Below are 15,819 nucleotides of genomic sequence, written 5' to 3' on the forward strand. Positions count from 1 at the left end.
TTTGGCCTAAGGATATCCATTTGTTTCAGCCCAGTTTTTTGATCGGACTACCCCTTCTTTAATCAATTGCCATAGTGCTTTTGTCAAAAGTCAGTTGCATATATGTACAGGTGAAAATGTACTCTGTATCTCTCCATTCTGTTCCATTGATTTATCTTTACTTTAATATCATACTGTCTCTCATTTACTATATAATTTCATCATAGCTTGTAATCAGGTAGTATAAGTCTCTAACTTTTTTCTTTTTCAAAATTGCTTTGGCTAGTTGAGGTCCTTTGTCTTTCCACATGAATTTTAAAGTCAGCTAGTCAATTCCTATAAAACAAGCTTGCTGGGATTTTTTTTTAAGATGAAATTTATTGTCAAATTGGTTTCCATACAACACCCAGTGCTCATTCCAATAGGTGCCCTCCTCAATGCCCATCATCCACTTTCCCCTCCCTCCCACCCCCCCATCAACCTTCAGTTTATTCTCAGTTTTTAAGAGTCTCTTATGGTTTACCTCCGTCCCTCTCTGTAACTTTTTTCCCCCCCTTCCCCTCCCCCATGGTCTTCTGTTAACTTTCTCAGGATCCACATAAGAGTGAAAACATAAGGTATCTGTCTTTCTCTGTATGACTTATTTCACTTAGTATCACTTAGTATAGCACTCTCCAGTTCCATCCATGTTGCTATAAAAGGCCATATTTCATTCTATCTCATTGCCAAGTAGTATTCCACTGTATATATAAACCACAACTTCTTTATCCATTCATCAGTTGATGGACATTTAGGCGCTTTCCATAATTTGGCTATTGTTGAAAGTGCTGCTATAAACATTGGGGTACAAGTACCTCTATGCATCAGCACTCTTGTATCCCTTGGGTAAATTCCTAGCAGTGCTATTGCTGGGTCATAGGGTAGATCTATTTTTAATTTTTTGAGGAATCTCCACACTGTTTTCCAGAACTGCTGCACCAGTTTTCATTCCCACCAACAGTGCAAGAGGGTTGCCATTTCTCCACATCCTCTCCAGCATTTATAGTCTCTTGATTTGTTCATTTTAGCCATTCTGACTGGTGTGAGGTGATATCTGAGTGTGGTTTTGATTTGTATTTCCCTGATGAGGAACGACGTTGAGCATCTTTTCATGTGCCTGTTGGCCATCCGGATGTCTTCTTTAGAGAAGTGTCTATTCATGTTTTCTGCCCATTTCTTCACTGGGTTATTTGTTTTTCGGGTGTGGAGTTTGGTGAGTTCTTTATAGATTCTGGATACTAGTCCTTTGTCTGATATGTCGTTTGCAAATATCTTTTCCCATTCTGTTGGTTGCCTTTTAGTTCTGTTGGTTGTTTCCTTTGCAGTGCAGAAGCTTTTTATCTTCGAAAGATATGGGATTAGAGTCATTGTGATATCTGTAGCTTTCATGCTTGTAGTGGTGTCTCTGGTACTTTGTGGTCCTTGTAACATTTCACTCATAGAGTCCCCCTTAGGATCTCTTGTAGGACTGGTTTAGTGGTGATGAATTCCTTCAGTTTTTGTTTGTTTGGGAAAACCTTTATCTCTTTTTCTATTCTGAATGACAGACTTGCTGGATAAAGGATTCTCAGCTGCATATTTTTTTTGTTCATCATATTGAAGATTTCCTGCCATTTCTTTCTGGCCTGCCAAGTTTCAGTAGACAGGTCTGCTACTACCCGATGTGTCTACCTTTGTATGTTAGGGCCTGTTTATCCCTAGCTGCTTTCAGAATTCTTTCTTTATCCTTGTATTTTGCTATTTTCATTATGATATGTCATGCAGAAGATCATTCAAATTATGTCTGAAGGGAGTTCTCTGTACCTCTTGGATTTCAATGCCTGTTTCCTTCCCCAGAGCAGGGAAGTTCTCAGCTATGATTTGTTCAAGTATACCTTCAGCCCCTTTCTCTCTTCTTCTTCTGGAATTCCTATGATACTGATATTGTTCTGTTTGATTGCATCATTTAGTTCTTTAATTCTCCCCTCATACTCCTGGATATTTTTATCTCTTTTTCTCAGCTTCCTCTTTTTCCATAATTTTATCTTCTAATTCACATATTCTCTCCTCTGCCTCTTCAATCCGTGCTATGGCTGCCTCCATTTTATTTTGCACCTCAGTTGTAGCATCTTTTAATTCCTCATGACTATTTTTTAGTCCCTTGATCTCTGTAGCAGTAGATTCTCTGCTGTCCTCTATGCTTTTTTCAATCCCAGTGATTAATTTTATGACTATTATTCTAAATTCTTGTTCCGTTATATTGCTTAAATCGTTTTTGATCAATTCGTTAGCTGTTGCCACTTCCTGGAGTTTCTTTTGAGGAAAATTCTTCCGTTTCGTCATTTTGATTAGTCCCTGCAGTAGCTCCAAACTGGAGGGCACTTCCCCTGTGGCTGTCTGGAGTAACTTGTGTTGGTGGGCGGGGCCGCAGTCAGACCCGATGTCAGCCCCCAGTCCAGTGCTGGGGCCAGAGTCAGACTGGTGTGTATCTTATCTTCCCCTCTCCCAGGGGCAGGACTCACTATCTAGTGGTGTGGCCTGTGTCTGGGCTGCTTGTACACTGCCAGGCTTGTGGTGCTGCTTCGATGGGATCTGGCTAAGGGTGTATTAACTGGGGTGGATCCGCAAGGTGCACAGGGGTGGGAGGGTCAGGCTTAGCTCACTTTGCCATCAGTGGTCCCCTGCAGAAGGGGCCCTGCAGCACCAGGAGGGAGGCAGGCCCCTCGGAGGGATGGATCCACAGGAGCACAGCGTTGGGTGTTTGCGAGGTGCAAGCAAGTTGGGTGACAGGAACTGGTTCCCTTTGGAATTCAGCTGGGGATGGGAGAGAGAAATGGCGCTTGCCAGCGCCTTTGTTCCCCCACCAAGTCCTGTCCTTCTTTGGCTCAAAAACTCTCCCTCCTGGCATCCTCTCGCCCTCCCTGCTCTCTGAGAGCAGAGCTGTTGACTTTTAAAATTCCAGATGTTAAGTCCCACTGGCTGTCAGAACTCACACAGTCCCGCCCCTCCACTTTTGCAAGCCAGACTTCAGGGGCTCTGCCTTGCCTGTGGGCTGCCCCTCCACCACCCCGGCTCCCTCCCACCAGTCCGTGTAGCACACACCGCCTCTCCGCCCTTCCTACCCTCTTCCGTGGGCCTCTTGTCTACTCTTGGCTCTGGAGAGTCTGTTCTGCTAGTCTTCTGGCAGTTTTCTGGGTTATTTAGGCCTATGTGGGTGGAATCTAACTGATCAGCAGGACAAGGTGAGCCCAGCGTCCTCCTACGCCTCCATCTTCCCAGGTCTTCCACCTTTATTTATTTTTTAAGAGAGAGAGAGAGAGAGAGTTGGGGAGGGGTAGAGAGAGGTAGACAGAGGATTCAAAGCAGCCTCTGTGCAGTGAATGCAGAGCCCTATGCACGGCTTGAACTCATGAACCGTGAGATCATGACCTGAGCTGAAATCAAGAGTTACCCGCTTAACCACCTGAGCCACCCAGGCCCCCACACCCTCCATTGTGATTTTTAATTGTATTTCCCGGATGATGGGTGATGTTGAGTATCTTTTCATGTCTCTTTTGGCTATCTGTATGCCTTCATTGGAGATATGTCTGTTCATGTCCTTTTTCCTTTTTTTGGTTTTTCTTTAGAGAGACAGCATGAGCAGTGGAGAAGGGCAGAGAAAGAAAGAGAATCCCAAGCAGGCCCTACACTCAGGATGGAACCTGAAATGGGGCTTGATCTTACTACCCTTGGATCACGACCTGAGCTGAAAATGAGCGGATGCTCAATTGACTGAGCCACTCATGAGCTCATTTTAATTGGATTATTTTTAATTGCATTATTTGTGTTTTCTTGGTGTTGACTTGTATCAGTTCTTTAAATATTTCAGCTAGTAAGTCTATATCATTTGCAAATATCTTCTCCCACTCAGTATATTGTCTTTTAGTTTTGTTGATTGTTTTCTGTGCAGAAGCATTTTATTTTGATGTAGTCCCAATAGTTTATTTTGCTTTTGTTTCCCTTGCTTCAGGAGACCTATTTAGAAAAATATTGCTATGGCCAATGTCAGAGAAATTACTTGCTGCCCTCTCTTCTAGGATTTTTATGGTTGCAGGTTTCACATTTAGGTCCTTAATCTATTTTTAGCTTATTTTTGCAGTGTAAGAAAGTGGTCCAGTTTTATTCTTTTGCATATAGGTGTCTAGTTTTCCCAGCAACATGTGTTGAAGAGACTTTTTCCCATTGCATATTTCTGCCTTCTTTATAGAACTTTAATCAGCCATGTTATTGTGTGTTTATTTCTGGGTTTTGTATTCTGTTCCATTGATCTATATGTGGTTTTGTGCCAGTACCATACTGTTTTAATTGCTATAGTTTTGTAATGAAAGTTTAAGTCTGGAATTGTGCTTCCTCCAATTTTCTTCTTCTTTTTCAAGATTGCTTTGGCTACTCAGGGTCTTTTGTGGTTCCATACAAATTTTAGTATTATTTGTATTAGTTCTGTGAAAAATGCTGTTGGGATTTTGATAGGGATTTCATTAAATGTGTAGATTGCTTTCAGTAGTATAGACAATTTTAACAATATATGTTCTTCCAATCCATGAACATGGAATATCTTTCCATCTCTTTCTATTATCTTCAGTTTCTTTAATCAGTGGTTTTTTTTGTTTATTTTTTTATTTTTTTCAATATATGAAATTTATTGTCAGATTGGTTTCCATACAACACCCAGTGCTCATCCCAAAAGGTGCCCTCCTCAATACCCATCACCCACCCTTCCTCCCTCCCACCCCCCATCAACCCTCAGTTTGTTCTCAGTTTTTAAGAGTCTCTTATGCTTTGGCTCTCTCCCACTCTAACCTCTTTTTTTTTTCCTTCCCCTCCCCAATGGGTTTCTGTTAAGTTTCTCAGAATCCACATAAGAGTGAAAACATATGGTATCTGTCTTTGTCTGTATGGCTTATTTCACTTAGCATCACACTCTCCAGTTCCATCCACGTTGCTACAAAGGGACATATTTCATTCTTTCTCATTGCCACGTAGTACTCCATTGTGTATATAAACCACAATTTCTTTATCCATTCATCAGTTGATGGCCATTTAGGCTCTTTCCATAATTTGGCTATTGTTGAGAGTGCTGCTATAAACATTGGGGTACAAGTGCCCGTATGCATCAGTACTCCTGTATCCCTTGGGTAAATTCCTAGCAGTGCTATTGCTGGGTCATAGGGTAGGTCTATTTTTAATTTTTTGAGGAACCTCCAGACTGTTTTCCAGAGTGGCTGCACCAATTTGCATTCCCACCAACAGTGCAAGAGGGTTCCCGTTTCTCCACATCCTCTCCAGCATCTATAGTCTCCTGATTTGTTCACTTTGGCCACTCTGACTGGCGTGAGGTATCTGAGTGTGGTTTTGATTTGTATTTCCCTGATGAGGAGCAACGTTGAGCATCTTTTCATGTGCCTGTTGGCCATCCGGATGTCTTCTTTAGAGAAGTGTCTATTCATGTTTTCTGCCCATTTCTTCACTGGGTTATTTGTTTTTCGGGTGTGGAGTTTGGTGAGCTCTTTACAGATTCTGGATACTAGCCCTTTGTCTGATATGTCGTTTGCAAATATCTTTTCCCATTCTGTTGGTTGCTTTTTAGTTCTGTTGGTTGTTTCCTTTGCTGTGCAGAAACTTTTTATCTTCATAAGGTCCCAGTAGTTCATTTTTGCTTTTAGTTCCCTTGCCTTTGGGAATGTGTCAAGTAAGAGATTGCTACGGCTGAGGTCAGAGAGGTCTTTTCCTGCTTTCTCCTCTAGGGTTTTGATGGTTTCCTGTCTCACATTCAGGTCCTTTATCCATTTTGAGTTTATTTTTGTGAATGGTGTGAGAAAGTGGTCTAGTTTCAACCTTCTGCATGTTGCTGTCCAGTTCTCCCAGCACCATTTGTTAAAGGGACTGTCTTTTTTCCATTGGATGTTCTTTCCTGCTTTGTCAAAGATGAGTTGGCCATACGTTTGTGGGTCTAGTTCTGGGGTTTCTATTCTATTCCATTGGTCCATGTGTCTGTTTTTGTGCCAATACCATGCTGTCTTGATGATTACAGGTTTGTAGTAGAGGCTAAAGTCTGGGATTGTGATGCCTCCTGCTTTGGTCTTGTTCAAAATTACTTTGGTTATTCGGGGCCTTTTGTGGTTCCATATGAATTTTAGGATTGCTTGTTCTAGTTTCGAGAAGAATGCTGGTGCAATTTTGATTGGGATTGCATTGAATGTGTAGATAGCTTTGGGTAGTATTGACATTTTGACAATATTTATTCTTCCAATCCATGAGCACGGAATGTTTTTCCATTTCTTTATATCTTCTTCAATTCCCTTCATAAGCTTTCTATAGTTTTCAGCATACAGATCTTGTACATCTTTGGTTAGATTTATCCCTAGGTATTTTATGCTTGGTGCAATTGTGAATGGGATCAGTTTCTTTATTTGTCTTTCTGTTGCTTCATTATTAGTGTATAAGAATGCAACTGATTTCTGTACATTGATTTTGTATCCTGCAACTTTGCTGAATTCATGTATCAGTTCTAGCAGACTTTTGGTGAAGTCTATCAGATTTTCCATGTATAATATCATGTTATCTACAAAAAGTGAAAGCTTGACTTCATCTTTGCCAATTTTGATGCCTTTGATTTCCTTTTGCTGTCTGATTGCTGATGCTAGAACTTCCAACACTATGTTAAACAACAGCGGTGACAGTGGACATCCCTATCGTGTTCCTGATCTCAGGGAAAAAGCTCTCAGTTTTTCCCCATTGAGGATGATGTTAGCTGTGGGCTTTTCATAAATGGCTTTTATGATCTTTAAGTATGTTCCTTCTATCCCGACTTTCTCAAGGGTTTTTATTAAGAAACGTTGCTAAATTTTGTCAAAGGCCTTTTCTGCATCGATTGACAGGATCATATGGTTCTTATCTTTTCTTTTATTAATGTGATGTATCACGTTGATTGATTTGCAAATGTTGAACCAGCCCTGCATCCCAGGAATGAATCCCACTTGATCATGGTGAATAATTCTTTTTATATGCTGTTGAATTCGATTTGCTAGTATCTTATTGAGAATTTTTGCATCCATATTCATCAGGGATATTGGCCTGTAGTTCTCTTTTTTTTACTGGGTCTCTGGTTTAGGAATCAAAGTAATACTGGCTTCATAGAATGAGTCTGGAAGTTTTCCTTCCCTTTCTATTTTTTGGAATAGCTTGAGAAGGATAGGTATTATCTCTGCTTTAAACTCCCCTGGGAAGCCATCTGGTCCTGGACTCTTACTGGGAGATTTTTGATAACTGATTCAATTTCTTCACTGGTTATGGGTCTGTTCAAGCTTTCTATTTCCTCCTGATTGAATTTTGGAAGAGTGTGGGTGTTTAGGAATTTGTCCATTTCTTCCAGGTTGTCCAGTTTGTTGGCATATAATTTTTCATAGTATTCCCTGATAATTGCTTGTATCTCTGAGGGATTGGTTGTAATAATTCCATTTTCATTCATGATTTTATCTATTTGGGTCATCTCCCTTTCTTTTTGAGAAGCCTGGCTAGAGGTTTGTCAATTTTGTTTATTTTTTCAAAAAACCAACTCTTGGTTTCGTTGATCTGCTCTACAGTTTTTTTTAGATGCTATATTGTTTATTTCTGCTCTGATCTTTATTATTTCTCTTCTGCTGGGTTTTGGCTGTCTTTGCTGTTCTGCTTCTATTTCCTTTAGGTGTGCTGTTAGATTTTGTATTTGGGATTTCTCTTGTTTCTTGAGATAGGCCTGGATTGCAATGTATTTTCCTCTCAGGACTGCCTTCGCTGCATCCCAAAGCATTTGGATTGTTGTATTTTCATTTTCGTTTGTTTCCATATATTTTTAAATTTCTTCTCTAATTGCCTGATTGACCCATTCATTCTTTAGTAGGGTGTTCTTTAACCTCCATGCTGTTGGAGGTTTTCCAGACTTTTTCCTGTGGTGGATTTCAAACATCACAGCATTGTGGTCTGAAAGTATGCATGGTATGATTTCAATTCTTGTATACTTATGAAGGGCTGTTTTGTGACCCAGTATGTGATCTATCTTGGAGAATGTTCCATGTGCACTCGAGAAGAAAGTATATTCTGTTGCTTTGGGATGCAGAGTTCTAAATATATCTGTCAAGTCCATCTGATCCAATGTATCATTCAGGGCCCTTGTTTCTTTATTGACCGTGTGTCTAGATGATCTATCCATTTCTGTAAGTGGAGTGTTAAAGTCCCCTGCAATTACCACATTCTTATCAATAAGGTTGCTTATGTTTATGAGTAATTGTTTTATATATATGGGGGCTCCCGTATTCGGCGCATAGACATTTATAATTGTTAGCTCTTCCTGATGGATAGACCCTGTAATTATTATATAATGCCTTTCTTCATTTCTTGTTACAGCCTTTAATTTAAAGTCTAGTTTATCTGATATAAGTATGGCTACTCCAGCTTTCTTTTAACATCCAGTGGCATGATAAATAGTTCTCCATCCCCTCGCTCTCAATATGAAGGTGTCCTCAGGTCTACAATGAGTCTCTTGAAGATAGCAAATAGATGGGTCTTGTTTTTTTTATCCATTCTGATACCCTATGTCTTTTGGTTGGCGCATTTAGTCCATTTACATTCAGTGTTATTATAGAAAGATATGGGTTTAGAGTCATTGTGATGTCCGTAGGTTTCATGCTTGTAGCGATGTCTCTGGTACTTTGTCTCACAGGATCCCCCTTAGGATCTCTTGTAGGGCTGGTTTAGTGGTGATGAATTCCTTCAGTTTTTGTTTGTTTGGGAAGATCTTTATCTCTCCTTCTATTCTAAATGACAGACTTGCTGGAGAAAGGATTCTCGGCTGCATATTTTTTCTGTTCATCACATTGAAGATATCCTGCCATTCCTTTCTAGCCTGCCAAGTTTCAGAAGAGAGATCAGTCACAAGTCTTATAGGTCTCCCTTTATATGTTAGAGCACGTTTATCTCTAGCTGCTTTCAGAATTTTCTCTTTATCCTTGTATTTTGCCAGTTTCACTATGATATGTCGTGCAGAAGATCGATTCAAGTTACGTCTGAAGGGAGTTCTCTGTGCCTCTTGGATTTCAATGCCTTTTTCCTTCCCCAGTTCAGGGAAGTTCTCAGCTATTATTTCTTCAAGTACACCTTCAGCACCTTTCCCTCTCTTTTCCTCCTCTGGGATACCAATTATGTGTAGATTATTTCTCTTTAGTGCATCACTTAGTTCTCTAATTTTCCCCTCATACTCCTGGATTTTTTAATCTCTCTTTTTCTCAGCTTCCTCTTTCTCCATAACTTTATCTTCTAGTTCACCTATTCTCTCCTCTGCCTCTTCAAGCCGAGCCATCGTGGATTCCATTTTGTTTTGCATTTCGTTTAAAGCGTTTTTCAACTCCTCGTGACTGTTCCTTAGTCCCTCGATCTTTGTGGCAAGAGAGTCTCTGCTGTCCTGTATACTGTTTTCAAGCCCAGCGATTAATTTTATGACTATTATTCTAAATTCACTTTCTGGTATATTATTTAAATCCTTTTTGATCAGTTCATTAGCTGTTGTTATTTCCTGGAGATTCTTTTGAGGGGAATTCTTCTGTTTGGTCATTTTCGATAGTCCCTGGAGTGGTGAGGACCTGCAGGGCACTTCCCCTGTGCTGTGGTGTATAACTGGAGTTGGTGGGCGGGGCCGCATTCAGCCCTGATGTCTACCCCCAGCCCACTGCTGGGGCCATAGTCAGACTGGTGTGTGCCTTCTCTTCCCCTCTCCTAGGGGCGGGATTCACTGTGGAGTGGTGTGGCCCGTCTGGGCTGCTTGCACACTGCCAGGCTTGTGGTGCTGGGGATCTGGGGTATTAGCTGGGGTGGATAGGAAAGGTGCATGCAGGTGGGAGGGGCAGGCTTAGCTTGCTTCTCCTTTGGAGATCTGCTTCGGGAGGGGCCCCGTGGCAGCGGGAGGGAGTCAGACCCGCTGCCGGAGGTGCGGATCTGCAGAAGCACAGCGTTGGATGTTTGTGCGGTGCCAGCAAGTTCCCTGGCAGGAACTGGTTCCTTTTAGGATTTTGGCTGGGGGATGGGCGAGGGAGATGGTGCTGGTGAGCGCCTTTGTTCTCTGCCAAACTGCACTCTGTCGTCCCAGGGCTCAGCAACTCTCCCTCCCGTTGTCCTCCAGCCCTCCCGTTGTCCTCCAGCCCTCCCGTTCTCTGAGCAGAGCTGTTAGCTTATAACCTTCCAGATGTCAAGTCCCGCTTGCTGTCGGAACACACTCTGTCCGGCCCCTTCGCTTTTGCCAGCCAGACTCGGGGGCTCTGCTTGGCCGGCAGGCCGCCCCTCCTCCCCGGTTCCCTCCTGCCAGTCCGTGTAGCATGCACCGCCACGCTGCCCTTCCTACCCTCTTCGTGGGCCTCTCGTCTGCACTTGGCTCCGGAGACTCTGTTCTGCTAGTCTTCTGGCGGTTTTCTGGATTATTTAGGCAGGTGTAGGTGGAATCTAAGTGACCAGCAGGACGCGGTGAGCCCAGCGTCCTCCTACGCTGCCATCTTCCCTCTGATCCTTCTTTAATCAGTGTTGTATTGTTTTCAGAGTAGAGGTCATTCACCTCTTTGGTTAGTTTTATTTTTAGGTATTGTATTATTTTTGGTGCAGTCATTAATAGCTATTGTAAATAGGTCTTTCTGCTGCTTCATATTTAGTGTATAGAATTGAACCAGCTTTCTGTATATTATTTTGTATCCTTTGACTTCATGGAATTCATTTCAATTCTAGGTTTTGGTGGAGTATTTCAGGTCTTGTATGTATAGTATCATGTCATCTGCAAATAGTGAAAGTTTTACTTCTTCTTTATTAACTCAGATGCCTTTTACTTCTTTGTGTTGTCTGATTGCTGTGGGTAAGACTTCCAATAGTATGTTGAATAAAAGCGAGAGTGGATATCCTTGTCTTCTTCCTGACTGTAGGGGAAAAGTTCTCAGTTTTTCACCATTGAGTGTGATGTTCATTGTGGGTTTTGCATACGTTGAGGTATTTTTCCTCTAAACCTACTTTGTTGAGGGTTTTTATCACAAAGGATTCTGTACTTTGTCCGATGCTTTTTCTGATCCTTTTGAAATTATCATATGGTTTTTTATCCTTTCCTTTTTAAAAAATATTTATTTATTTTTGAGAGAGAGAGAGAGAGAGAGAGAGAGAGAGAGACAGAGCATGAGCAGGGGGTGGGGAGTGGGGCAGAGAGAAAGGGAGACACAGAAGCTGAATGAGGCTCCAGACTCTACACTTGATCTTAGCCAAAAGGCCGAGAAGCGATTGAGGCTCCAGACTCTATCAGCACAGAGCCCAACGTGGGGCTCAAACTCACGAACTTTGAGATTATGACCTGAGCTAAGGTCAGATGCTTACCCACTGAGCCACCCAGGTGACCCCTTCATATTTGGTATTAACCGTATTATGTATTTGGTTTCTCCCATGTTGGGTGCAAAAATACTTAAATGATTTTTATATCTTTTTGTTGAATTGTTCCCTTTAAGATTATATGGAACCCTTCTTTGTTTATTTTTACAGTTTTTATTTTAAATTCTGTTTTGTCTGATAGAAGTATTGCTACCCCAGCATTGTTTTGCATGATAAATATTTCTCCATCCCCTCACTTTCAATATGCAGGTGTCTTTAGGCTTGAAGTGAGTCTCTTGTAGGGCACTATATAGATTCATCTTTTTTTTTTTAATCTACTCTGTCACCATATGTCTTTGCAGCATGTAGTCCATTTACATTCAAAGTAATTATCAATAGGTATTTGTTGCCATTCTGTTACTTGTTTTATAGTTGTTTTGGTAGTTTTCTCTGAGCCTTTCTTGCTCTCTTTGATGGTTTACTGGCTTTCTTTAGTGATACTCCTTTCTCTTTATTCTTTACATATGTGTTACTGGTTTTGATTTTTGGTTACTGTTAGTTTTGTATATAACATCTGCATATAGTAGTCTGTATGAAGTTGATGGCTGATTAAGTTTGAACCCATTCTTTACTCCCCTCTCCAGCATATTTCACATATATGGTATTATATTTTACAACAATTTATTTTGTGAATCCTTTGGCTGAATTATACAAATATACTTATTTATACTGCTTTTGTATTTTTTACTTTTCACACTCTCACTTATGGTCTTTCATTTATACTCAAAGAGTTCCCTTTAATATTTATTGTAGGGCTGATTTGGTGGTAATCATTTCCTTTTTTTTTTCTTTTTGTCTTTGTCTGAGAAACTCTGTATCTCTCCTTCTATTCTGAATGATAGTCTCCCTGGATAGAGTGTTCTTGGCTGCAGATTTTTCCCTTTTAGCACTTTGATATATCATATTAATCCCTTTTTGTCTTCAAAGTTTCTACTGAAAAATCTGTTGGTAGCCTTATGGAGTTTCCCTTGTATGTAACTGTCTTCTTTTCTCTTGCTGCTTTTAAAATTCTCTGTTTATATCACTAATTTTTGCCCTTTTAATTACTATGTGTCTTGGTATAGACCTCCTGGGGTTGGTTTTATTGGGTAACTCTCTGCCTCCTTTTCCATATTAGGGAAGTTTTCAGCTATTATTTCTTTAAATAAATTTTCTGCCCCCCATTTTTTCTCTTCTCCTTCTGGTATCCCTCTAATGAGAATATTATTATGATTGTGGAGTGTCCGAATTCCCTATCTACTCTCATTTTGCAGCTTTTTTCTCTCACCTGCTAAGCTTGATTACTGTCCATTATTTTTTCTTCCAGGGTGCTAATTCATTCCTCTACTTCTTCTAGCCTATTTATTCTCATAGAATAATTTTTTTTTTTTTATTTTCAAGAAAGTGAGAGCATGTGAGCAGGGGAGAGTGCCAGAAGGAGAGAGAGAGAGAGAGAGAATCTTGGGAAGGCTCCATGATTAGCATGAAGCCCAATGTGAGGATTGATCCCACAACCCTGGGATCATGACTTGAGCCTAAATTAAGAGTCAGACCCTTAATGGTCTGAGCCACCCAGGTGCTCATCAAGTATATTTTTCACTTCAGTTATTATTTTCTTCATCTCTGATTGGTTCTTTTTTAACTCTGTGTTAAGAGTCTGGTCTCAATGATGTCCTTCACTCTTTTCTCAAGTCCAGTGAGTATCTTTATGATCATTACTTTAAATTTTCTTTCAGGATATTACATACACCTCTATTGCTTATGTCTCTTAGTGTGATTTTGTCTTCTTGTTTCATTTGGGACATAATCCTCTGCCTTCTCATTTTGCCTGTTTTTGTCTGTTTCCTTGTGTTAGAATTGTCAACTAGTCTCTTGCTCTTGAGAGTAGTGAGCAGGGTGTGTACTTATAATGAGGTGTCAATTGTCCTCCTCCACAGGGGACATGTAGCTGCTGCAGAGACTCAGGCTGGCAAGGGAACTCCACAGTGTGTGCAGGTGAGGGTTGCAGTTTTAAAAAGGTGCCGGGGTCCTCCACAGTAGGTTGGGGGAGGCAGTGTTGGCAAGATTTGCAATGGTCTGGGAGAGGTGACCTGCAGCACCTAAGGCAAGTGTGGCTTTAAAAGGGGGCAGGGTGCAGTGTAAGCACTAAGTAGTGAATGCATGCACCCTGCTGTTTCTGCCACTGCACAAGGCTATGTGATTATGCTGGGGAGTGGGGGGGGGGGATGGCACCTGCCAGCTCTTTTGTTCCTGGAGAAGTCCCTCAGGAACTCTGAAATTAATAACTGACTCTCCCTCCTGTGCACCCCAGATGTTTTTCAAACTGCTGCTTCTAAGTGGTGTCTTTGAGAACTATTTGTTGTGTGTTTCTTTAAGGGCAGGGACTCATTTTCCTTTCACCCTTTGTGCTTGCTCTCCCAGAGCCTAGCCACTGATTTTTAAGTTCCAGGCTTTAAGTCCTGCTTGTTACAGGAACTCATGAAATTCAATTCCTCTGATTTTCAAAGCTAAATGCTGTGGGGATTTGTCTTTCCCAGGCTTTCCACTGTGATAGTCTCTTTGTCACCTCTCTACATGCCTGTGTTGCAGCTCCCTCCCTCTGGTGACCAGACCCAAGGGGTTTAGCTCCCTACTGTATGTATGCCCTTCCTACCCTATTCGATGTGACCTTTCCTTGATATTTAGGTGTGGGGTTTGTTCTGCCAGTCTTTGGATCATTTTCTACATTATTTGTGCTGATGTGAGTGTTATCTAGTTATATCTGTGGGAGGAGGTGAATTAGGGTCCTCTTCTGCCACCTTCCCTGGGGCTCTCTAGACCTTAGTTTTGAGGGCTTTAATATTGTCATGAATGCCAGATAAAGTAATTTTTTGGTCTACTTTAGGAAAAGTGGCTTTCAATTACTTATGTTTTCAAAAGCTAAAAATAGTTTCTATAGTAATAATGTCAGGATAAAATGGGCTATTTTATGTAGTTACATTATCTCTAAAATATGTTGTTTTGTAAAATGATAACTTTAGAACTGTTAGAATCTTCTGGTTTACAGCAGTCCTAATCTTCAACTATATTTTCAAGTATGAAATACTTATTTTTTTGGTAGCGTTTAAATAGCAAGAAGAGTTTATATATTCTTCCCATAATGCATAAATATCTTTTAACTTATATAAATCTCTGCCATCTTAGAAGGGTTGTGTTAAAAGGGAGGAGGCAGGTGTTATGAATCTTTATTCTTTGGTATAAACTACAGTGGCTGAGTGTTAATTGCTTCCAATATTTAAGTAATGAAATAAAGTAATAGGGAATTTTTGTATTCGGATTTTAATACATGGCAGTAGGCCTACATTCACTAATAATTTCTCTACATCAAATAAATTATTGTTCCAAGGAGAATACACGAAAGATGGCATTCATTTTCTACATGACTAAAATTTTCATATGCAACATGCTGCTGGCTGTGGGACTATCAGGCTTCTTTGTTTTTCAAAGCACGATTCTGCTTAACTGTTAACTCTGCACTTGTGCTTTATTTGCAGCATCTGGCGAGGCCCCAATGTAAACTGCACAGACAGTTCGGGTTACACTGCTTTACACCATGCAGCCTTAAATGGACATAAGTAAGTGCTCCTTATTTGGACTAGAATCCTTGTGTATGTAGTTACATGTGATGAACTTTATTATGTTAATGAGACCTGTCTCATGTTGCCAGGAGTCCCTTGAGCTTAGGTGAATCTGAAGAGGCACCAGGGGCAACACTGACAAGTTGAACTTGGTAGGAATGTTGCTGTGGATGATTATGTGCAGAGTGTAAACTGAGAGAATTGTCGTAAAATAGTCAACTACCACACGAAGAGAATGAAAGAAGTGATAGGACATGTTAGTTATGCATAACTTACGGGAAGGAATGGGATAAAACCTGTTATTAATGCCTCCCTACCTTTTTTGGGTGTCTTTATCAAACATGGGGAGTATTCACCAAGAGTAAAATCTTGATAGATTCTTACTATGAATATGAGTCACAGGCATTTATATGAACCACTTCAAAATCTTTCACATTTACTTAAAATGCTTTTTCTTTGTTATTCAAGATAGTCTTTCTGGTTTTTAATTTCTTTCTGTGGAATTATGTTTCAGTAATGTGATAGCCTACAATATGGACAATGAAATAATGTGTAACCATAACCATCACTTCATTTCTAGTATTTGACCTACTTTACCTTATGGTTTTGTGCCAGAGTCACAGTGTGAGGAGTCCTTTGAATGATGCAGATGTCCTGTCTTCCCCCATCATAGAACAAAAGGGGTTCTTTTTATGTCAGTCTTTCTTATCTGTCTTTTCTTTGCTCTAATGGCCCAAATTAGTCTTCCCAGATATGGATCATT

The 15,819-nt window shown here is 40.6% G+C and overlaps 1 protein-coding gene across 14 annotated transcripts in view; it reads left to right on the top strand.

The window, feature by feature from the left end:
* Nucleotides 1-15,819, top strand: part of ANKS1B (ankyrin repeat and sterile alpha motif domain containing 1B) — a 1,073,811-nt gene that overhangs the window by 143,150 nt on the left and 914,842 nt on the right. For all 14 annotated transcript variants that reach the window (XM_053895881.1, XM_053895874.1, XM_053895876.1 and 11 more), the window contains exon 2: nt 14,973-15,053. In XM_053895881.1, coding sequence (XP_053751856.1) covers nt 14,973-15,053 — 81 coding nt within the window. The remainder of the gene's footprint in view (nt 1-14,972; nt 15,054-15,819) is intronic.

This window comes from Panthera pardus, unplaced genomic scaffold (genome assembly GCF_024362965.1).
Source record: "Panthera pardus isolate Hobbes unplaced genomic scaffold, ASM2436296v1 HiC_scaffold_6, whole genome shotgun sequence".
Lineage (NCBI taxonomy): Eukaryota > Metazoa > Chordata > Mammalia > Carnivora > Felidae > Panthera > Panthera pardus.